Below are 25,042 nucleotides of genomic sequence, written 5' to 3'. Positions count from 1 at the left end.
AGTGGAAGGTATGTCAGGTTAAACAGTTCCTGGTCTAAAACGCCAGGTGGCATCCTTGGCCCAGGATGTTTCCTGCTTGCTGGCAAGGGTAGGACAAAGTGAAAAGAAGCCCCTTTAGGGTAAGGGAGGAAGTGGAAAACAGTGAACAAATTGCTTCTTATAAAGATGATCTCAAATTAGGTGTTTTGAGCATTGACAGTGTCTCCATGAAGTACTAGTATGTAGTTGTACATAACTTCAAAGAAAAACAAGAGTGTAGCACTACTTGGCTGAAAAGTGTTATTCAGCGTTATTGCAGTGAAATCATTTCCCAATATATTCCAGTTCTCTACAATACTGCACTGGGAGGTAGACCATTTTTTAGCTTTATTTCTGTAAATGGTTTCTCTGTACTGCCATTTAGGAGAATCCGAATAAATGATGGGTTTAATACTTTTTTCCCTTTTAATTAGCACTGGACTTTGTAGAAACAGTACTGAAGTGAGATGGGATGATATAGGGAAGGAGCATCCTGGCAGGAATCATCAGGTCTCCGTGGTACTAGCCCTGGCCTTTTATTAACTTTATGTTGGCCTTGACTGAGTCATTTAACTTACCTGTATCTCACTTTTATTAAACCATGGAAAGAGGAGATTGGACTAGATTGTCATTTTTCCAAACTGTGCTGAGTTGAACACAGACATACCATAGTTTATTATTAGATTTTCTTTATACAAAGCACTTCATGGTTTAATAAATGAGCAGAACACTTCCCATTTTATCACCTTCTTTGAGAGTCACAGTGTGCATATTAAAGATCTGGGAAATTCTGATATAAAGTAATTTGTAAAGATTTGAACCCCAGAGCCCAAAAATATTTCTTAGAACATTGTTAACATTTTAATGATCCTGGAGTTTTCATGGAATTCAGTTGGGGAGGCGCTGCGTGAGGTGATAACTGAAACTTCCAAAAGCAAGTGTGTCAGAGAAACAGCTTTAGACTAGTAATCAAAGCACTTAGATTGTAGGCCAAGTTGGACTATCTTGGGCATTGGTTGACATCCCTCAGCTCAGTTTCTCCATCTGCAAAATACTGATAGTACTAATGATATTATCAAATTGCTTGTGACAGTTAAATGAAATCAAGTGTGTAAGATTATCAGTGTCTCACGCATGGTGCATGGTAAATATTTAATATTATCATTTCTTTTTTCCTTTTGACTTCAGGATGTAAGACCAAAATTCTTGTCCTATTCTGTGAAGGGTGAAGAAAGTAACGGAGAGAAGCAGATTCCCTGCTGAGTGTGGAGTCCTAGGCAGGGCTCAGTCTCACAAACCTGAGATCATGACCTGAGCCAAAATTAACCTCAACCAACTGAGCCACCCATGCACCCCCCTAGTCTTGGTTTTAATGGATATTGTCCTGCAGTCTTTTGAATTGAATTCATAATGAAGTTAGACTTGTTTATATGGGACCAAAGAGAGCACTGCATGTCAATATTCCTTTGATAGCCTGCAGGTCTGTCTTTGTTTTGTTAATAACTTGAAAATTCATGGAGTACCTGGGTGGCTCACTTTGTTGAGCCTCTGACTCAATATCATTGATACTGTTCAGGTCATGATCTCAGTCAGGATCTGGAGATGGAGCCCTGGTTAAGATTGTCTCTTGTCTGTCTGCCCTTCCCCCTGCTCACACACTCTCACAAAAAAGGGAAAAAAAAAACTCATTCTTTTTTTTTTTTAACATTTTCTCAAAGATGAGTAGAAGCTATGCTTTCCATAGTTTGTATTTTTGTTACTACGGGGTAGGTGACTGATTCACTTTGAGTCGTCGTGCTGTAGGTAATTCATGTTGCTTTTATTTAGAGTAAGAATGAATCGTACAGTTCTTTAACAGTGAATTTGTTTTATCATTCATAGTATATGCTTAAGTTGAAATTACTATAGGTTTTCTTTTTTTAAGCACATCATTTGAGTGGTAGGTGATGGAATCTGCCATTGACTGTACCATAGATTTGTACTTAATAAAATTTCCTGTGAATAATCCACACAATATGTGTTTGAATCTTAAATATATGAGTTCCTAAAACTTTTTTTTTTAAGTTGGTTTGTATCAGAGAATTAGAATTTTATAGATAACATATAGAATATAATGGTTATTGTGTGAGTATTGAAAAATTACTTGTATCTATTTGGTATTTTTCATTGCTAAACTTCCAGTAAAAATCTCTATACATGGTTTTTAGTAATAATTTGTAATCGTGTGATGGTACTTGGCATACATGTAGCTATTTGGTGTATACACATATTATCCAATACAAGTTTTGTACTCCGTTCAATTTTCTCACTTGCTAATACCATTAATAAACTTTTGGCCTACTACAACTTGCTGTTATGACGAAAAACATAGGTAATTTACAAAATAATAGAATAAAATCTCATTCCAGTCTAGTTGAAGGGAAAGTTTTAACACTGTCTGACCGTGTGCAGTATAGATTATGGGCATGACAGAATTCTTAGTTTATTATTTTTGACAAAGCAAAATACTGAGATAAGATGGCAGTTGTTTGTGTAATCTTCCTTCTAGTGAATATCCTATTACAGTGATAATAAGTGAATAAAAAAGGATAATCCTAAAACAACAAATAAGAAGGATCCATCAGAGCTGGAGATTTCAGAATGCATTTAGAACATGAAAAACAGTTGGAGGTATTGTTATTGATGAAACAGCATGGAGGAATTCCCAGTGTAAGTATATGTGCTGTGGGGGGTCTGTAGAGTAAGAAGAAGCCAAACTCGGGTGCAGAACCCCACAGTGGTTGTGCGGAGTTAATGTCCAATAGGAGAGAGAGTGAGAGGGGGATGTGGAGCTTAATGTAGGGGGTTGGTGTAAGTTTTATTATGGAATAGCACATAGATGTTTATCCTGGAGGCTTGGGGCTTGTGGAGTGGGCTGGTTTCTTCTACAGAAATTGAAGACAGTGGAGGGTTGTAGTACGGCCCACCCCCCAGTGTAACAGCCAACTTCTTACCCCTGTGTTTCCACGGGAAGCTGACTTTCAAAAAGGCTTTCTCGTGTACACATCAGTCTTTCTGGTCTCTTATTAAATATCAACCAAACTGTTAAGGATCACCATCAGTCAGGCTTTCACTCCTGCTGCTATTGCTGCTACTCTACCAAATTCATTGGTCAAAAGGCGACTTGCGTGTGACAAATATAATGATCAATTTTAAGTTTTCATCTCATGTGGATTATCAACAGAACTTGTCGTCATTGATCACTTTGTCTTCCTTGAAACTTTTTTTTTTTTTTTTTTCATTCTGTCTCTGGGACAACACATTTTTATTTTGATGGCTTCTCCCACAGTCTATTTTGCTGGTCTTTTGAAATGCTCTAGGGCTCAGTACTTGGCCCACATCTCTGTCTGTTCTCTCTCTAGGGCAGGGGTTGGCTGAGGTTTTCTCTAAAGGGCCCTGATGGTAACTAGTAGGCTTTTCAGGGCATAGGGTCTCTGCCTACTTAACTCCATCTTTCTAGCATAGAAGCAACCAGAGAGAGTAAAATGAATATGGCTTTGCCCAAGAAAACTTTATTTACACAAGTAAAAACAGGCCGTGCGCCAAAGTTTGCTGACTGTAGCTATTGAGCTTTTCAGCCCCACAGTTATAGATACCATCTATGCCTCCCAGATTTGCAACAGCCTGAATCTCTTTGTGAACTCAAGATTGACACATCCACTAAACATATTCTGTTGTCTCCATCTAAATGTCTCAGAGACATCTCGAAGTTACCATGTGTAGTACCCTGGATTCTGGATTCCTCTGCCTGCTCGGTTATTTGTTTCTGTCCTCAAATCTGTAACCAGTAACTCAGCAATCATTCTTGGTGCCTTTCCTACTCTTAACCCCACTTCGGATTCAGTGGTTTCTCCCTTCAGCTGTGCTTTTGAAGTGTATCCAGAAGAGTTACTTCTCTCCACTTCCCCCTTGCGACTTAATACATCTTCCACCTGCCAATTGTAGTAGCCTTCTGATTCTTCCTCCTGCTGCCACCCTGGACCCCTCCAGTCTGATTTCCACACAGAAGTTACCTTGATCCTTTTAACATGTAAGTCAGATCATGTCCAGGCTCTGCTCAAAACCTCAGTGACTTCTCATTTCGCTCAAAATAAACTTAAAATATTCACCACAGTATACAAGGTTCTGTGTGACTAATACTGGACTTCCTCTCTGAATTCGTCACCTGCCACTCTTCCTTTTGATCATTGTGTTCCAGCTGTCCTGGCCTCTCTGCAGTGTTCCCCTCCCTAGATAATCTGCTTGACCTGCTTCCTCACTTTATTTAGGTCTGTGCTGAAGTATTACCTATCAGTGAGATCTTCCCTGTCCTTTCCATTTAAATTTTTATCTCTTCCATTATTCATTCCTTTCTTGCTGTCATTCTTTTGCTTTTTGATGCTTATTGTACCCAGTATAGTAAGAACATACTCCTATTCATTGCTTCTATACTTGACCTGTCCTCCCAGAATAGAAATTCCATAAGAAGAGGGAATTTGTATACCCAGGACTTATGTATTCAGTAAATATTGAATGAATGAATTTAAGGAAATCTTACAAATAAAATAGAAAAGAAAAAGTAGAAGAGAATTTGATTTTTAAGAAGCCCAATAAATGTCCTCTGAGATTTAACTCTTGTATATATTAAAAAGGAAGAGGACGCTATGAAGATAACATAATTACAGACCTTTTCAAATATTGTAAAGACAAAGAACTCAATAGGTGGTGTAGTGGGACGAAAGGTGATCTGTTGTTTTAAGCCACCAGGTTTGTGATCATCTGTTATGGCAGTCCCGGAAAACTAATAGAGAAAAGTTAGAATATAAGGTAGAATATAAGCTAAAAAAATCTACCAGAAAAGTTATAAGTTAAAGAAATCTACAGAAAGTAGAACAAAATGTCAAGGAGATAGAAAAAGGAGGTAGAGGAGACATAAGACTTAATCTGTGAAGTCTAATATTTGACTAATAAGAGTGCCAGAAGGAATGGAGAGGTAATTATCAAAGAGATGGTAGAAGAAATCTAAGAATTTAAGGACCCTAATGTTCAGAGTCCCAGATACATTGCAAAATCTCAGAAAACTGAGGCTTTTATAAAGAGGTTCTTGAAAGTCTTCAGGTATGGGGCCGGGGAGGAAGGGAGAATAGCTCACCTTAGAAGGAGTGAGAATCAAACTAATATTTGACTTATGAGCACAAATGAATGCCTACAACCTTCAAGATTCTGAGAGAAGATAACTTCCCTCCTAGAATTTACCCAGGCAAGCATCAGTCTAGGGTGAAGACCAAATAAGGACATTTCAGACATTTAAGGACTTGGGAAATTTACCTCATATGCATCCTTCCTTACAGAATACAAGTTAGGGATATGCTCCTGCAAAACAAGTAAGTAAATCAAAAGAGATGAATGCCTGGGATCCAGGAGACAGATCTGAGCTGGAGACCAAAGAAACAGAGTCTTAGGATGCCAGAAAGTCATCCAGTCTTTATTGCAGCAAGGGGATAGAGATTTTCAAAGAGAGTTGTTTGTGTATAGAGAATCCATAGTCTTTGTGGAATCTGTGAGGCATTTGAATAATTTATAGATATGATTATGACTGACGATGGAAGAAACATAATTAGAAGCACAAGTCAAAACAAGCTGAACAGGAGAGGAAATTTAATTATAACATTATACTTGGCCAAAAATCAATACATAGACAGTGCTTCTCAAACTTACTTCAGTGTAAGAAGTATTTGTGGGTATTTGCTAAAAATCTATCCAGACTTCTCTTAAGATTCTGATTCCCTAGGTATGGGAGATCAGAGACCTGTTTAACAAACACTCCAGGTTTTTCCTATCTTCAGAGAAGTTTTGAAAATATACTAATAGGAAAAGCATAGAAAATTCAGTATGAATATAGAACATTTATTAACCTTGAAATGAAAAAATAAAAGTGCAGAAGATAAAAATTAAGAGAAGGATAAAGGTACTGAAATAAAAAACCAGGTAGTACACTCAAATACTGTGTGTGTTTGGTGGAACAAGGAATAAAGCTGTAAATGTTAAGATTGGTCAGTAGACGGGGCGCCTGGGTGGCTCAGTGGGTTAAAGCCCCTGCCTTCGGCTTGGGTCATGGTCCCAGGGTCCTGGGATCAAGCACCGCGTCGGGCTCTCTGCTCAGTAGGAAGCCTGCTTCCCTTCCTCTCTGTGCCTGCCTCTCTGCCTACTTGTGATCTCTGTCTGTCAAATAAATAAATAAAATCTTAAAAAAAATTTTATTTACTTATTTGCTTGATCCCAGGACCCTGGGACCATGACCTGAGCTGAAGGCAGAGGCTTTAACCCACTGAGCCACCCAGGCGCCCCTAAATAAAATCTTTAAAAAAAAAAAAAGATTGGTTAGTAAAGAATTTAAGAGGAACAGATTGGGAGTGGAATGAACTAAACTTATCTCTTAATATTGGAATCAATAGATAATTTCTAAAATTGGTAAGGCAAAAACTAACCATACAAATATATTATTTGGAGAGATGTAGATAATTACTAGACCTCAAGTAAGTTAAAGAGGTGAAAAATTTTGCTCTGACAGTGGATCTGGATTGGAGAGAGGTGAAGACTGCTACATTTTGTCAACCATGTACATAGATTGCTTTGTTTAAACAGCAAAATAGATACTTTTTTTAAAAAAAGATTTTATTTACTTACTTGACAGAGAGATCAGAAGTAGGCAGAGAGGCAGGCAGAGAGAGAGGGGGAAGCAGGCTCCCCGCTGAGCAGAGAGCCTAACTCAGGCCTCCATCTCAGGACCCTGAGATCATGATCTGAGCTGAAGGCAGAGGCTTAATCCACTGAGCCAACCAGGTGCCCCCCAAATAGGTACTTTAAAAAGCAAATTGGCAGCAACAACTTGGTTTCAAATCTAAAGAAACAACCAGACTGAGCTTCAAATACTGAAGTTCTAACTCAGGATTATCACTGATTGATTCTGAGGCTCTGAGAAGGGGCCATTTATATCCTGTGCTTCAGTTCTGTCATCTTTATGGAGTGGCACATATTGCTCCAACGCTTGCTGCACGGACCTCATGTCTCCGTCTATGTCTCCTGTGTAAAGTATGGATTACCCTTTCCATTTTACTGAGGATCAGGATACATAACACCTGTTTTTACATCTAGCTTTCGAGAGTCTTAACACTCTGTGGAGCATGCTGGTGTACTAATAGCACTGACCCCAGAAAACTTGATGGGGTCTCATCCTCCCTTTCTGCATTAGGTCGGTGATGAGCTTTCTGATAATGCTAAGAGGACTCCTTTGTCTTTGCACTTACTAGGTGGTGCTGATGGAGATGAGGAAGTACAAGCCCTGTCTTGGCTGTGGGCTTAGCTCACTTTTTAGCACTTGTGTTCCTGTATCTAGTGCATTACCTTTTACAAACTAAATTACATATTGCTCAATTGAAAAAAATTGAGAAAATTAAGTTTCAGAGAAATTGAGTGAGTTTATCAAGCGCAGTAACTAGAAGTCAGGTTCTTGGTCTCTGTATTCATTGCTCTGCTGAGTTTTTGGTGTATTTCCCAATCAAAGCATTATCATCTGACATCTAAAGCCATCTTTTATTTTTGTTGTTGCAGATATAATTCTATTCTTTTTTCTTCATTAGTACATTTTAATCTATACTATTTTATGGTTCATATGGCTGCTAGTAGGTATTGGTTTTCTAAGTCAGACCATTCACCCACTAATACTCTTTACTTTCCAAGATGCAAGTTAGACAACAGCTTAAACCCATGTATTGGAATTATCATAGTCTTTGAATATCATGTTTAGATCCCGATTTGCCTCAGCACACTTCATAAATCTTTAGCTTTTAATGATCACAGTCCCATTTTCTCCCCAGGCTTGAGTAGTGTGCTTTCATTCTAAATCATAGTAAGTTTGTTGGGGCTTGTCTTCAGTTCAGGAGCATTGGAGCTTTAGAGAAATTTAACACCAAATCAATGTGCTAGAGGTATCATTTATTCTAAATTATAAAGGCAGCCCAACTGGTCTGTCAAATTTCCTATACTTTCTTAATTTTAATGACAGAGTTCCTTGCTTTATGCAGCTGCTTGAAGAGATTATTGTTAATTCCCATCATAGTGATGGGTCCCAAATGTAATGATTGACATAATCTTCCAGAGGATTGTATTTTTCTCAAAACTACCTTATCTTTGTGGCTTAAAGCTAGGAATCACAGATTGGTGACTGTTCATTGGAACAAGAGCTTACATTTGTACTTTAATACTTGTTTTTCTTAACCTATTTTTTTATTATTTATTTTTGAAATTATATATAGTAAAATTGAGTCTTTTTGGGGAATAGTTAAGAGTTTTGATAAGAATATAGATTGGTTTAAACACCATCACGATCAAGACACAGAACACTCCATTGTGCCTAAACAGTTTCCATGTGGTCTCTCTTGAGTCACCTTCACCCTCTGCCCTCAACTCCTGGCAATCACTGATCTGCTCTTTATGCCTGTAGTTTTGCCCTTTCCAGAATGTCGTCCAAATGATACTGTTTGAGTCTAACTTTTTTCACTTGGCATGATAACATTTTAAGATTTATGCATTTTGTTGTGTGTATCAATAGTTCATTCTTCTTTATCGGGTACTAATACATCTTTGAGCAAAATACCATTATATGGATGTAACAGAGTATATTTATCCATTTACTGTTTTTAACTAATGAAAAAAACTTTGTAGATAATAACAAGATTGTATATACTTTGCCATTTTGTACGCTTCTTTATCCTACCCTGTGAATGGGTCCTCAGGAGTTACCCTATTACTAAAGTGGGAAATATTAATAGAGATGTATTTATTGAATGCCAACTAAGTGCTAGGCACAAACTGGATGCAGGGGACCCGGTGGAGAGTGTAGCAGAACAAACAAAAGCAAACAATAAAAACTATTAAGCCCAGCTTTTGGAAACAGGTGTGTTCCAATAAAACTGTGTATTAAGTTCTTGTATTTTATTTAAATAATATATACTTTTAAAAGTATTTAAAATACGCATTTCAGTAAGCAGTGAAGATAAGAGTTTCTGTGACTAAAGTTCATTTTTGTTTTAAGCTTACCTTGATATAAGCATCCTAACACTGAGTGGGACACAGTGATTTGTTTTTCTTTTAATTGGGTAGGACCTTTACATCTTTGTTCATGTGCATTGTAGACAGACATTGGGAATTCTCTTGTTAGGTTTGTCCTAGGGAAATTGACATCAGTTTTAATCCAGTCACTTACTAGAGAATCTCTTTTCAGAAGTGAGGTTTTTCATATTTGGGTGATAGTAAGTTTTAAACATTTTTCTACTTTGGATGTTTTAAGCTACAGAGAAAAGTACAGTTGACTTGAACAAGAGAGGGTTAGGGGCGCGTTGCGTGCCCACCATATAGTCAAAGATCTGTGTACAACTTCTGACTCCCTAAAAACTTAACTACTAATAGCTTATGTTAAACAGGAGCCTTACAATAGCGAAAACAGTTGATTAACACACATTTTTATATGTTTATGTATTATGTACTGTATTCTTACTATGAAGTAAGCTAGAGAAAAGAAAATGTTATTAAGAAAATCGGAAGGGAGAGAAAATACATTTACAGTACTATATTGTATCTAAAAAAAAATCTGGGTATAAGTGGACCTGTGCATTTCAAACTTACACTGTTCAAAGGTCAACTGTAGATTATTTTGGCAAACCAAGATATGGTTTATTTGGTATGTACTCTCTTTGGTCATCATATTGGGATAATTTTAAAAGTTGAAATAAACTTTAAATTCAGAGTTAAGGTTAATTTGAAAAATCTTTGAACACATTTTTAAAAAGTTTAAAAGTAATTAAGGATATAATTGTTCTGAAGAACAGGATAATCTGTTGCTTTAATTCTGTATTTTTATTTTTGTTTCTGTTTTTTCCCTTTGCAGAGAATGTAGCTGGTCACTACATTTCCCCCTTTCATGATATTCCTCTCAAGGTGGACTCAACGGAGGTATTGTTTTAACTTGCTTTTGGGGGGGAATATATATTTCTGATATCACAAAATGCTTTTTGGAGGCATCTCGAAAGAATGAGATTGGAAGTCAAGAAGGACAGCAGAGTTGCCCTAATGGGATTGTAAGCCTCCTTCATGCATTAGAGATGGTGTGAGAACAGGATCCTTCCAGGAGGAAGATTGTGGAACACTGATGTGTGATTTGTGCTTCCTCCAGGCCTTCAGAGGACTGGACTGTCAATAGGATGGCAAGAGGGAGAATAATAGTGAAGATTTATTGACCGCTCGTAGTGCTTATGCGCACTGTGCTCAGAACTTGACTTGCATTATCTGAGTACTGCTAGGTCTACTGTTACTATCCGTTCTTTGTTAATGAGGTTCAGTGCTTTGCCCTTGGTTGCAAATCTGTTGTCTGTTGTGGGAGGCGGGATATGAATTTAGGTGCTCTAACTCCAGAGGTTGCATTCTTAATTGCTCTTGTGTAATCCTTTCAGCTCTTTGCTTCTAAGTAGTATTCGGCTATAGTACAGGAAATCATACAATTTAGAGAGAGAATGAAGCCACAGACAGGGAGGAAGAACTCCCGTTTTACTGTGTATGTGTGTCCATGTGTTTTGTTTTGGCCAGTGAACAGTCCATCCTGAATATCTTGGGATATTCAGAGGAGCAACACCCTCCTTGCTTTTGGCCAAAAGTGCATGATTTCATTTGTTTATTTATTAACTAATTATTCTTTCAGTAAATAGTCATTGCAGCATTATGAGCTTGCCGGTGTTCTAGGCACTAGACCTGTAGTGGTGAATAAGATAGATGTGAGATCTAGTTTGCACTTGATTGGAGAAGACAGACAACCAGAAAACAAGTCAGTCAGTCGTGTTAAGTGCTATAAAACTAGAATAGGGTAATGAAAGAAAAAGGGTCAGTGATTCTTTATGTGGGGATGTGTCATGACAAAATCCGTTTACTTAGCGAAAGAATAATATTTGGGGGAATCATGGAGTAGGTAGGAGTGGAGCTAGAAAAAGAGTGGACTAGAAGTACCCAGTGGGCATGGTATTCTGCCTAAGAAGATGAGGTTTGGGGAATATGAAATTGGGGTTAGGCAGAGTTGAGAATGGGGCAGGGCAAAATACAACAGGCTAACCCAGTGAATTCTGGGCATGTGGAGATTGGTACCCACGGTGGTTGTGTGGATGGGTTTCCCCCATCCTCAGCTCTAATGTTTGCACCTCCTGCTTTGGAATGTGGTATTTTAGGAAAAGAAATAATGTTTTAGGACCTACTTGGAATAATCATTTTTGTTTTGTTTCCTTCATTACTATTTTTTTTGGTGTGTAAAAGTTATATAGAAGTGTGAGCATTTGTGAATGGTGTAATTTTTCCTCCCAACCCATCACATACTCTGTTTTAATTTGGAAGTGCTTGATGGAGGCATAGTAATCACACCTTGGTGGAATTTACAGGCAGGAGGTGCAGCTGAGTACTTTCATGGCTTGTTAGTCATGCTCCCTAGAGTTTCATTTCAATAATGAAATGACTGTTTTAAGTGTAATCACTGGAAACTGACAGTCTTTCCTTAAAGACTGAACACAGCCTTTGCTTATTTTATAAAAACTAGGAAATATACTTGAAAGAGACTTAGGTTTTCTGATAAAATATTTTATGAAACACTAATGCTTCTGCACTGGGGATGCAAAGCTGAGAGAAAAGGAACTGGACATTTGGTAGGTTCTCCATGAATCATGATTCTGGACAGCCTCTGTGGTGAGTGTTTCTGTGGTAGGCTGACTTTCAGTGCTTTGCAATGCAGCTGTATTCTTTGCTGAAATATTAAAATTATAAATACCATCTTTTCTTTTATAGGAAAATGGCATTCCTACAAAGAGAGCACGAAATGATGAACATGAGGTATATCTCTAAAGGTTTTTTTTGTGAGCCACTTCTATTATCTGTTAAGGACCTTGATGATAGTTTGTGTTTGTAAAATCCTTCTAAAGTTCCCCCCTTACAAGATTTTGGTTTGCATACAGATTTTTTTTTTCTTCTAGTACCTGGTTAAGGCAGCTAGGGATGATCTTAGTGTTTCACTTTTTTCTCTTGTATTAAAATACACATAAAATAAAATTTAGCATTTATTGCACAGTTTTTAAAGTGTACAGTTCAGTGTAATTAAGCACGTTTCACATGTGCAGCCATCACCACCATTCTTTGTTTCAGAATGTCTTTGTCTTCCCAGACTGAAACTCTACCCAGTAAACACTAACTCTCCATTCTCTGCTCCACCCAGCCCCTGGTAACTACTATTCTACTTTCTGCTTATGAATCTGACTATTCTAGGAACCTCCTTACCATTTCATTTTGTAACTGAAGAACCAGAGAGAATCAGGAAATAAACCCAGAGAGAATCAGGAAATGAACCCATGATAAATAAAAGTTATTTATTACAAAAGATAGTCTGAAGTAAAGGTACTTTATGAAAATCGGTCCGTTTACCATTTTTTTTATTCTAAGGGAAAAAGGTGGTCTGGGAGGCTGTTTTAGAATTCAGAAACAAGTCTTTTGGATAACGGAGAAAAAAAGTTACACCAATTATACGCTAATAAATGTCTTCTGAATATATCTTAAATATGTGACTGTCAAACCTTTAATAGTTCTTGATTTAGGACCAGAACATTTGATTGATGCCTGTCATCCCGTCTCATGCTGTTGATGCCTTTTGTCTTGCTGGTGTCAGACAGTTTTTCCTGCCACCTTCCTCAGCCTCCTTTTCCCTTAAACCTTATTTCATTTTTCTCTACTTCAGCTGAAATTTATGACCCCAGCCTTTGAATCTACTTCCAGAAATAGCCATGAATGCTGTTTAGTCCCAGCCATCCATATTGTATTTTCTTAAATTGGTGTCTGTTAAAATGGCCCTTAAACCATCTATGTTGGAACAACAAAGAACACTTGTTAGAATTTCAGATTCTAGGGTTTATTCCATATCTACTAAATGAGAATCTGCTTGATAGGGACCGTTTAGTCCACCTATGTAACAGGTGTTTCAGGGCATTCTGTACACACTGAAGTTTGAGAACCTCTGCCCTAGATGGCAGTGAAGAGATATTGAGGGCTTCGAGGCTTTATAGGTTCCTGAGGACTTGATGTATTCACCTGGAAATAGTTGTGGGTTTTTTTTCCCCCAGTGGGAAAAATGTATTCTGAGTCCATATAGCCAACTTAAAATTTAATTCTTAGAACATGATTCATACGTCAGAGAGTGACTAATTTGAGTCTGTAGTTTCTGTGTTTGTTTATTTATAACTCTCTCCCATTTTTTCCAAGCCCTTGGCAATGACTTTTCTGTTCTGTTTCTCTGAGTTTGGTCCTTCTTTCCTACCCCCTTCCTTCCTTCCTAGAATTCCACATATAAGTAGTACAATGCAGTAGTTGTCTTTCTCTGTCTGGCTTATTTCAGTGAGAATAATGCCCTAATGGTCCACCCATGTTGTCACAAATGGCAGATTTCCTTCTTTCTCATGGCTGAATAATATTCCATTGTATATATTAAGCACATCTTCTTTATCTTTTCATCCATTGACAGACATTTCGATTGTTTGTATATCTGAGCTATTGTGAATAATGCTGCAGTGAGCATCAAAATGTAGATATCTCCTCAATATTCTGTTTTCATTGTCTTTTTTTAAAAGATTTTATTTACTCATTTGTCCGAGAGCACAAGCAGGGGGAGCAATAGGCAGAGGGAGAAGGAGAATGAGAAGCAGACGGGGAGCAGGGAGCCTCATGTAGGACTTAATCCCAGGACCCTAAGATCATGACCTGAGCTGAAGCTAGCTGCTTAACCTACTGAGCCACCCAGGTGCCCCTCAGTTTTCTTTGAATAAATACCCAGAAGTGGGATTGCTGGATCATATGATAGCTTTGTTTTTATTTTTTATTTTTATTTTTTTTAAGGATTTTATTTATTTATTTATTTGACAGAGAGAGGGATATCACAAGCAGGCAGAGAGGCAGGCAGAGAGAGAGGATGAAGAGGATTCCCTGCTGAGCAGAGAGCCAGATGCAGAGCTTGATCCCAGGACCCTGAGATCATGACCTGAGCCGAAGGCAGAGGCTTAACCGGCTGAGCTACCCAGGCGCCCCTGTTTTTATTTTTTTTAAAAACTGCCACACTGTTTTCTGTAGCAATTTACATTCCCACCAACAATGCACAAGCATTCTCCTTTTTTCACAATCTTACCAGCACTTGTTATTTCTTGTCTTTTGATGATGACAGCCAGTCTAACAGGTGTGAGGTGATACTTCATTGTGGTTTTGATTTGCATTTCTCTGACAGTTGTGATGTTGAGTACCTTTTCATGTACCTTTTGACTGTCTCTTGGAAAATCGTGGTGGGAGGGGCAGAAGAAGAGAGTCCCAAGCAGACTCCCTCCTGAGTGCAGAGCCTGCCCCCTAGGCTCAATCTCGGGACCCATGAGATCATGACCTGAGCGGAAATCATGACCTGAGCAGAAACCAAGTCAAACCAAGTTAGCCGCTTAACAAACTGAACCACCCAGGTGCCCCCCTGCCCATTTCTTAATCAGATTTTTTTTTTCTATTGAGTCACATGAGTTCTTTGAGTTTTGGATACTAATCTTTATTTGATATGTGACTTAAAATATTTTTTACCATTTATAGTTTACCTTTTTTATGTTGTTAATTGTTTCCTTTGCTCAGCCGAAGGTTTTTAGTCTGATGGTCTTGTTTATTTTTTGCTACATGTTGCCTTTGCTTTTAGTATCAAATCCAAAGTTTATTTGATCTTTTTAAGAGTTAGAGGAACTAAGGGTGATATCCTCCCATTTTTTTCCAAAGTATATAAAATTTACTAACTTTCTTCATGTATTATGAGTTTTTCTTTTTGGTTTTTGCAATAAAAATAGAAAGGAAAAGTAGAGAGACAGAAAACACCTGAAGAAGGAGGTAAATGGTTCTTGCTCATATCCAGCTTTCTCACATGAAATGTGTCCCCTCGTATCTTTCCTATTTTCTGGTAAATTTCAGCAGACCATTACTGGTTTATAGTTAACAGTAATCTTAGGATAACCAGGCTAACATTGGCTTTAAAAAATTATAAGTAATATGTATTTTAGCTGGAGGGAAGAAAAGCAGGCTGGGGATTCACTCTTCAGAGTCAGTAACAAGTGATGAAGGAGAGACGGTTTGCACACTTAAAATTCAAACCTTGTCTTTTGTTCTTTTGGCCTATTTCAAGTTTCTGTGAGTGGTTTTGGTAGGTGTCATTGTGTAAAACAATTGTGACTAGCCAGGGTCTTCCTGTAACCTCTGAGGATTCATCTGTATGCATTTGTTCTCGTATAGCCAGGCTTTCAGGGATGAATAAATTATGTGAACATCTGCCATTTACTTGGGTTTTTCTTTTTAACAGCTACTTGAGACATATTTAAACAGGTGCTGGGGTACCTCATAAAAGAGCATAGAAAATGAAACATAACAGCAAGACTGTGTATAAAGTTGCAAGATAGGTATGAGACATACTTCTAAGGAGCAGTTGTGAATTCATTCTTGGCTTTGTTCTTTATCTCATTATGGTTTTGCGTTTCTGTCATTGGTAAACTTTAGTCTTAACTAGAAAAGCTTAACAACCATCATTACTTTTGTGACTCAAATGGCATTCTTTGAATTAATAGCATCCGTGTTTCACTAAGCCCCCACGTATTGTTTAGCAGTGCTGTAAGCCAGAGGTTTGCAACTCTGGATGAGTATTAAAATTTGCTTGCAGAGCTTTTAAAAATAAGCAGTGCCCTGCCTCCATCCCCAAGCTATTGAATTCAAATATGTGGAGGTGGGCTCTAGGAAACCTTTTTTTAAAAAAATTGATTAAAGCTCTCCTGGTGATTTTGATGCGTGGCACAATTGAGAATAAGTGTATTTAATCACTGCTTTCTCAAATGATCTGTGCTAAGGAATTAGTTTTTGGTTTATTTCTGATCTGTTGTGAACTGACACTTCAAAAAAAATAATAAAAATGAATTATTAGAAAAGTGTAATTCAAGGTTTAACAGACTTAAAAATGACTCCATAAAATTGCCATTAACATTTCTAAATGAGCCAGTAACAATCAGCTTGCATATTAGCTCTGGTTCTTGGCCATACTTGTAGCACTGTTTTAACATGGCTTTCCCATGGTAAGTTGTTAGTTACTGATAACAAAATGGCATGCAAGTTGACTTTAAACTTGAGACTTTATTTTTGTAAGGCCCAAACTATGGAAAATTACAGATTTGTATACCTAAGTACTGTAGGCAGGTATTTTTACCCACCATTGACCTAGAGTCTTTTTTGCTTTAAATGCTCTGTAAAGTTCAAAAATGATAAAAAGAAGCTGGTTCTTTTATAACTTAAGGGTATCAGAAATCCTAGATAAGCAAGCTAAGTGTAGAAAGGTGTCAGTCTGACTTTTTAAACTTAATACCTATGCCAAAAGCCTTAATTTTACATGATGATCATAATAACTTGTCTTTAAATATTGCATTGGTTTGGGAGTTGTTTTTTTTTAAGATTTCATTTATTTATTTGTTTATTTATTTGAGAGAGAGAGCGCGCGAGCACGTGAGAGGGAACACAAGCAGGGGGAGTGGGAAAGGGAGAAGCAGGCTTCTCGCTAAGCAGGGAGCCCGATGCAGGACTCTATCCCAGCACCCTGGGATCATGACCTGAGCTGAAGGCAGATGCTTAACAACTGAGCCACCCAGGCTCCCCTAAATGTTGCTTTGTGATTTTCAAATTATTTTACTTTGTAATTTTTTTGTGTATTTTCATTTAAATAATGTAATTGATCTGTGTTACAACTTTGTGTGGTGAATAGGACAGAGATCATTACACTTATATTACAGATTGGAAAAGTGAGACTTTAGTTTACATGATGGACCCTGTCTCTCACTTCTGTTTTAGTTGGAAAATAAAAATTGAAACACGTTTCCATTCTAGTTCTGTCACTATACTGTGAAGGTGAAATATAGCAAGTTTTAATGCTGCAGCATCATGTGACATGATGGCTTAAATCCTGCTGTGTTTTAGACAACAACTTTAATTTTTCAGAAGAAATTTAAGGCATGCAGATGTATGATGTAGTCTCCACACATTTTTGTTGGGAAAAAAATTACAGTATTCTTGCACAAGAGACAAGTGATACAAAGGATAAGTAAAAATTTAAAAATTATCTGTTTTTTTTTTTTAACCTGCAGAATTTGTTTAATATGGTTGTAGAAGTACCTCGGTGGACAAATGCTAAAATGGAGGTATGGCTATGTTCTTTTAATATCAAGTAGAAATTACAGTTAAGACTTAAAAACTTTATTTCACGTTGTCTGGAAGTATTTTGAATTTGGGATGGTTGACAAACTTCTTTTTGGTAAAAACAATAGAAAACATTTTCATGAACTTGAAATGTAATTTTCAAATAGCAAAATATTATTCAAAGCTGAATTTACACTTTAAAGAGTGTGTTTTCCACTTTTGTCTCTCTGGTTTGTTATACACATATTTATTTAATTTTCTTTGACTCCTCTGTCTTTGAAAAATAACAAACATTTTCAAGGTTTATTTAAATAGATTCAGAGATGTATTTTGTTCACAGATAAAATTGAGACATATTTATTTGGGACTGATGGCAAGTTTCTAAAGACAAACTGTCCTTTAGATTTTTGTATCAGAAATGAAAGCATTTTCCTGGCCAACTCTTGATTTATAAGTGCTATCCAGGATATCTGCTATTCCCTGGTTACCTTTTTTTCCCCCTTTTTAAAATGTTTTCTTTGAGACATGAACCTATCAAGAACTTCCTTTTTGCCCTTCAGAATTTTCTTGTTCCATCTTCAGTTAGGTAAGATTCCTTAAACTTCTGAGTGAAATTTAATTTATGGCACTTAGTTTCTTTATTAAGTCTTGTCCTATTGCTTTGGATGTGATAGCAAGTATTATTTCAAGTATTTTTTTAAAAGATCTTATTTAGGTATTTATTTGAGAGAGAAAATGTGCAAGTACATGTGTACATGCATACAAGAGAGCCCATGTGAGTGGGATGAGGGGCAGAGGGAGAGAAGAGAATCTCAAGCAGACTCTATAAGGGGCTCAGTCTCCAGAAACTGAGATCATGACCTGAGCCGAAAGCAAGAGTTGGGCAATTACCTGACTGAGCCCTCCAGATGCCCCCTCAAGTATTTTAATTAAGGATTGTTATATAGGTGTATGTTTTTCAGAATTTATAGTTAGTGAATTGCCAGTAATTTCACCAAGTCCTAGTAGCATTGTTTTGGTTAATATTTTAATAGGTCAGAGTAAAAATTTTTAAAAATGGATTCTCTTTTTGGTTTTCCTTCAGAATATTCAAGCATTCTGGCTACTTTCTATCTCAGTTAGGTATAGAATCAAGAATCTGTGAGATCCTACCTAATTTAAGCAGTATTTATTCATTCAAAAATGGCTTCAAGTTATTCTTTATAGGATAGTGGGGGTTTTTTGTTGTTTTTTTGGCAACTCAGTTTGAGTATATTTGATAGAAAGTTAAATGAAATTACTTGGTGAAAATCTTTACGTTAACCTTATTTTCATAAGATTGATGGTAAGACACCCAAAATTAGTATCAAAAAGCAAGTAGGTTAATCTTTATTAACATCAGTAATTGTTATTTTTGTTCGAAATGAGTGCATATATAATAACTAAAGTTATTATAAAGTAACTAAGTATGTAATCTGATGTTTCCTTTTTAGACATTCTTTCTTACCTAAAACTGTAAAGTAGAAATAAGAGTTAATTTATTTTAAAGTATCTTTGATCAGTAAGTTGGAATATAAATATTTAGCCTCATAATAGCAGACAGATTTAAAATACACAATTTGAATATAGGATTAATCATTTCTCATCCTCCTCTCTCCTTTTTTCCATGATTTACATAGATTGCCACAGAGGAGCCATTGAATCCCATTAAACAAGATATAAAGAATGGCAAGCTACGCTATGTGGCAAATATCTTTCCTCACAAGGGTTATATCTGGAATTATGGTGCCCTCCCACAGGTAACATTTTTTTATAATGGTAAAACTTCTCTGTCTTCTGAAAAAATTGCCCTGTAAATCCTGTGAACTACTTGAATTTAAATTGGTTCTGAGGGCATGTCAGTTTGAGAGATTTGTAAATTTAAAATTTTTTAATGTGGAGTTTTAGTGTATCAATAATTTTTTTTCAAACTATATATATGTCTTTACTTAAGTTCTTAGAGTTAGGCATATAGAACACTTACATTTGGCATTTGAACACATTTCTTGCTCTGGACTTGGCAGTTAAGAGTCAGTAAAAAATGTTTTACCCACTTTACCTTCAGTCGTTTCTTTGATGCTTTTATATACAGTCATATATGATAGCATCCTATCTTATCCCTTTTTGTTTTCTTCCCATGTTTCCTCACCCTTGGGAAATGGTATCTCCTTCTGCTCAAATGGTGTCTCCTACTGATCAAATTATTTAGTGAGTAAAACTCGGAGTATGCAGAATCATAAGTCTGAGTTTAGGAGACATAGAGAATCATCTCTTTTTATGATTATAAAAGCCATCTATATTAGACTATCTATCTGGATATTTAAGTTTTATATTTTATTTTATTTATTAATTTTAACATTTTGCATGAAATTCCAAAATGCTTTTGGGGAAGTAACTGAGAAAAAGGAGTCTGGCTTTATCCTACTCAAAAAACCAGCTGCCCATTGAGAATATTTACAGGAAAAGAAGAGAGAAAATTGTTTTCTAAGGGGTCAGCTGCCTTTGATGCTTTTAGGCCACCCACATGGATACATTCTTGCTTAAAACAAGCACTTCTAAAATGATGTACTAAGAATGAGAATGTCTGTTGAAAAAGTGAAGGCAGGTGTTCTGACTCCCCACGTGCCTAAGTAGACATTCTGTTTGACCTGTCAGTAAAAGGGTAAAAAAAAAATTTTTTTTAAGCTCGGGGGATACTCTTTGTAGGAGCGGATATATGGATGAGGAGAAGGCCAACGAAGCAGTTGGATTGGAGAAAGACAAAAACAGAGACATATAAAGTAGAGAAGGCAGGGGACAAACTGAAGTTCATATATTTGTTTATTTCATGAAACATTTATTAATAATTTTTGTGCTAGTCAGTGTATAGATGGTGGGTATACAAAGAAAACTGATACACAAGACAGCACATACGTGACTAAGAATGTGGGTTTTGGAGAGATGGCACTTACTAGTAATGTGACCTTGGATAAGTTAGTTTGTCCTTCTGTGCCTCACTTTCTTCATCTGTTAAATAGAGATGATAAAGTACCTAGTGCATATGGTCTTATTGAAGTTAAATCAATTATTACACGGTGATCTTAGAAGAGTGCCAAGAGTATAGTGATCACATTATTATAGGTACTGGTATTTTTATTATATAGTCTTCCCTCTAAAGAAATTCATAGGGGGTGATCAACAACTAAACCACTGGTTACCATGGAGCATAATAAGTTTTTCTAATTCATCTACTAGTTCTCAACTTTTGTAGTTTTTCTAACTAAAGTCCTGACGAGTTTTTGTACTCGTCTAGATGTGTTTGAATTTTCAAGATGCCCCTACCTACTATTACAGTAGTCTGTTAGGTATAGTATTTTTACTGTAGACTCTAGCAGTCTCTTAATGCATCCTGAACTGTTGCCTACTGACATTTAATACTGTCTAGCATCCAAAATAGCATTTTAAAGGCTTAAATCTCCTAATGTTTTGCTCATATGAGAACCTTTTTAGTGGTTTCCTATTGCCTCAAGAATAAAATACAAAATTCTTTTTTTTTTTTCTTTTTAAGATTTTATTTATTTGAGAGGGTGAGAGAGCATACAAGCGGAGGGGGTGTGGAGAGGGAGAAACAGACAACCTGCTGAGCAGGCAGCCTGATGTGGGGCCTGTTCCCAGACATTGGGATCATGACCAAGCTGAAGGCAGATGCTTAACTGACTGAGCCACCCAGGTACCCCAGAAAACAATGTTCTTAGCATGGTTCCTGAACCCTGCCTGATCTGGGCTCTGCTTCCTGCTCCAATCTCCTTTTATAGCGCTTGTCTTTCCTCATTTCTATTTCACCACAGTGAGTGCTTTAGTGTTTCTAATTTCCCTTTTTTCTATACCAAGACTGCACAGAGCTGTTCCTTAGTAGATATGAGAGCAGTGCCTGATGTTTGCCAGGCAGTGCTGTAAGTACTGGAGGTAAAGCAGTGATAAGAATGACAAAAATCCTTCTGGGTCTTTTATTCTGGACAGAGTGACCAACAACAACAACAAAAGAGTAATAAAATGTATAGTGTGTCAAATGGCAGTAAGCATGTTGGCGAACAATAAGGCAGGGAATGGGACTAGGATATATTGGGAATGTTGTAATTCTGATTAAGGAGAAGGCCTCCACAAGAAGGGGTTATTTGAGTGAGGACCTCCAGGAAGTGAGGGGCCAAGTAGCATGTACATCTGGGAGGGAATGCAACAAGAAACGGGATGTATAAAGGTCCCGAGGGGGAAGCAGGCCTAGTGTGTTTGAGTAACAGAAAGACCAGTGTGGCTAGAATGGATGTGAGGAGGAGAAAATAGACCTGTAGTTTCTCTGCCATTTTTAACCAGAGGTCTTTACCATCTTCTTAAACCTGCACCCAAAAGTGTGTGTGTGTGTGTGTGTGTTAGTTTTCAGCAAAAGAATACATGAGGTTGCAGAGAACTTATTTACCAAACAGTAAGTGAGCTGATGAATGTTTATGAAAAATTGAAATTAGACCAGTTGTTTATGGGAAAAGATAATTGTACCTAATATCTTTTTGCTTCGTTGTCAGTATCAAGACAGAATGAGTCTGGTAAAATGATAGCTAGCCCCTCGTCCTGTTTATATTTTTTATTTCGTCTCCAGTTTCTCATTCTTCTTTGCTCCCTCACTCCCACGCTGGCCTTCTCATGATTCCTCTTGTTTTCCAGGCACACTCATGGTGCAGGTTTCATCTTTATTGTGTCTTCCAGCTAGGAATGGTTTTTGCCAGAAATGCATATGGCTCACCTCCTTAAATGTTTGGTCATAAATCACCTTCTTCGTGATGTCTGCCCTGAAAATCCTTTAGAATATAACCTTGTCTCCTGCTTCCCTACTTTATTTTTTCCCTTTTCTGTAGAATCTACCAACTTCTAACATGTTCTGTAATTTGGTTGTTTATTATGTTTATTGTGAATTTTTTCCAGCTAGAATGCAGACTCCAGGAAGATAGGGATTCTGTCTTTATTGTTCATTGAGGTCTTCCAACTAACTACTTAGATTATTAGTGCCTGACACCTAGTAGGTGATTAATAAATATTTGGGGAATGAATAATGAATGCATTGTGTGTATTACATTTGTTTCGTATGTGTCTGTGGGTATTAGATTTTGCTGTTTTCTTATGATTTGTCCTGTAACAGAAGGAAATTTGTTCAGAACCGTTACCAAGCCAACCATGCTTGGAAGAACAGTAAGCAGCAGCATTTTACTTAAGTAGCAGCCTCTTCCTCAGCTTGTGATTCATCAGCGTGCTGTCATTCTTTCAGATCTCTAGCTGTCTAGACTGGTGAACCTTAATTAATAACTTCCCCCTCACTAGCAGTAATGCCTTCCCCAAAGTTTGGGTTTGACCTGAGCAAAAATTTTCTTTTGTTTGCTTTCCCCAAGTTGTATTTCCATGTATAATGGGTTATTCAGTGTTACAGCTTCTGAGTGAATATTTGGAAGACCCATTATGTTAATGGACTGGATAATGTTAAAGGACTAGAATCACAAAATTTAAGATTTCTTTAATTTTTTTTTGTGTAGTGGAACAATTCTTTCTTTCTTTTTTTTTTTTTTTTTTTAAGATTTTATTTATTTATTTGACAGACAGAGATCACAAGTACGCAGAGGGGAAGGCAGAGAGAGAGAGGGGAAGCAGGCTCCCCGCCGAGCAGAGAGTCCGATGTGGAGCTTGATCCCAGGACCCTGGGATCATGACCTGAGCCAAAGGCAGAGACTTTGACCCACTGAGCCACCCAGGTGCCCCGCAACAATTCTTTTTTAATTGAAGTATAGTTGACACACAGTGTTACATTACTTTCAGCTGTACAACATAGTGATTGGACAGCTCTGTAGTTTATGTTACACTCACTTCAAGTAAAGCTACCATCTCGCCATACAACGCTATTACAACACTGTTGACTCTATTCCTGTGCTGTACTTCTATTCCTGTGACGTACTCATTCTGTAACTGGAAGCCTATCCTTCCCACTTCCCTTCTCCCATTTTGCCAACCCTCTGCAACCCCCCCACTAAGATTTCTTCAGTCTTAATGGAATATTGTGTTTTTATTTTGAACTTCATTATGAGTCTGGTTCATTGACCCCAAGTAACATTTAGTACCACTTACTAGGTTTGTAACCTGGGATCAGTGGCTAAATCTCTCTAGGTCTATTTCTACATCTATATCATTATACCACCTCCCCCACAGGTTGTTGTCAATACTGAATGAAATAATCAAAGCAAACTGTTTAGCCTGGAGGGAGTTCCTCAGTAATATTTCTCGATGATGACACTGTTGTCACTGATAATAGCTGCCCTTAGTGAGACAACTGGCAGTGGCTTTTGCTTCAAATTGAATCTGTTAAAGTACAGGTGCATCCTCCTTCCCTTGAGCTGGTTATAGGAATCCTGATTAACCAGGAAGTAGTTCTCAAGAAGCACTTGTATAGAGAGCTCTGTACAATTCAATGATTTTTTTTTTTGACATAAGGACCAGAGCATGGTGATTATAAATGTATTTATTAATATTTGTAGCTTATAAGGTAATGATCTCAGACATCTACACAAGGATGAGAAAGATTTGCTCTAGGCTAGATCAGTAATCTGTTTTCTGATTTATTTTCTTAGCTTTATAGCCATTGTTTGTACCAACATTATTTGTATTTCCATTGATAGTTTCTCTTTTTATTTATGCTTTTCCTGGGTTCATGCTAAAATTTTTCTATATATGTAGCATATATAGGTATGTACTGATAGGTGTATACCTATGAATCAGATTGCTTAATTGTGAGTGACACACTTCTGTAACTCTACTAGGTATTTCTAAATTCCTTACAAAAGAAATTGTAACAATACACACTCCTACCAGCAGTGCTAGGTGCCTTATATCCCTACCAGTACAGTTGACCCTGGATCATGAGTGTGAACTGCATGGGTTTGAATCTACTTATATAGAGATTTTTATGGTATAGTACTGTAAATGTATTTTCTCTTTATGACTTTTTTTTTTCCTAAAGATTTTTATTTATTTATTTCTCAGAGGCACAGCAAGAGAGGGAATACAAGCAGGGGGAATGAGAGAGAGAGAGAAGCAGGCTTCCAGCTGAGCCCGGAGCCTAATGCAGGGCTTGATCCTAGGACCCTGGGATCATGACCTGAGCTGAAGTCAGACACTTAACGACTGAGCCACCCAGGCACCCCTCTTTATGATTTTCTTGATAACATTTTCTCTAGCTTATTTTAAGAATCTAGTATATAATATATGTAACATAAAAATATGTGCTGTTTATATAATTGATAAGGCTTCCTGTTAGCAGTAGGCTGTTAGTAGTTAAGTTTTTGTGGAGTCAAAATTTATATTCAGATTTTCAACTGTGCAGGGGTTCAGCATCCCTAACCCTGAGTTATTTGAGGGTCAGCTTTATTTGGCATTATCATATTTTTAGGTTTTTGACATAGTGTCTCATTATACTTTTACTTTTTATTTTTCTATTTCTCTTTCTCTTTCTATTTTATATTTCTATTTCTCATTATACAATTTACTTTTTATTTTTCTAATCAGACTAGCTATCTTTTCATATATTTATAAGTCATTCATGTTTTCTCTTTGAATGACCTGTTCTTGTCTTTGGCCCATTTTGTATTGGGTTGCCCTTTTT

At 37.0% G+C, this 25,042-nt stretch overlaps 1 protein-coding gene across 5 annotated transcripts in view; it reads left to right on the top strand.

Moving 5' to 3' along the window:
* Positions 1-25,042, top strand: part of PPA2 (inorganic pyrophosphatase 2) — an 87,379-nt gene that overhangs the window by 2,363 nt on the left and 59,974 nt on the right. For 3 of the 5 annotated variants that reach the window (XM_059394983.1, XM_059394945.1, XM_059394964.1), the window contains exons 2-5: positions 9,983-10,047; positions 11,914-11,958; positions 17,301-17,354; positions 19,011-19,130. In XM_059394983.1, coding sequence (XP_059250966.1) covers positions 9,983-10,047; positions 11,914-11,958; positions 17,301-17,354; positions 19,011-19,130 — 284 coding nt within the window. The remainder of the gene's footprint in view (positions 1-9,982; positions 10,048-11,913; positions 11,959-17,300; positions 17,355-19,010; positions 19,131-25,042) is intronic. The other 2 variants (XM_059394954.1, XM_059394972.1) reach the window with 2 other exon arrangements.

The sequence above is a fragment of the Mustela nigripes genome, chromosome 1, assembly GCF_022355385.1.
Source record: "Mustela nigripes isolate SB6536 chromosome 1, MUSNIG.SB6536, whole genome shotgun sequence".
Taxonomy (NCBI): domain Eukaryota; kingdom Metazoa; phylum Chordata; class Mammalia; order Carnivora; family Mustelidae; genus Mustela; species Mustela nigripes.
This window is presented reverse-complemented; position numbering and strand designations above follow the sequence as displayed.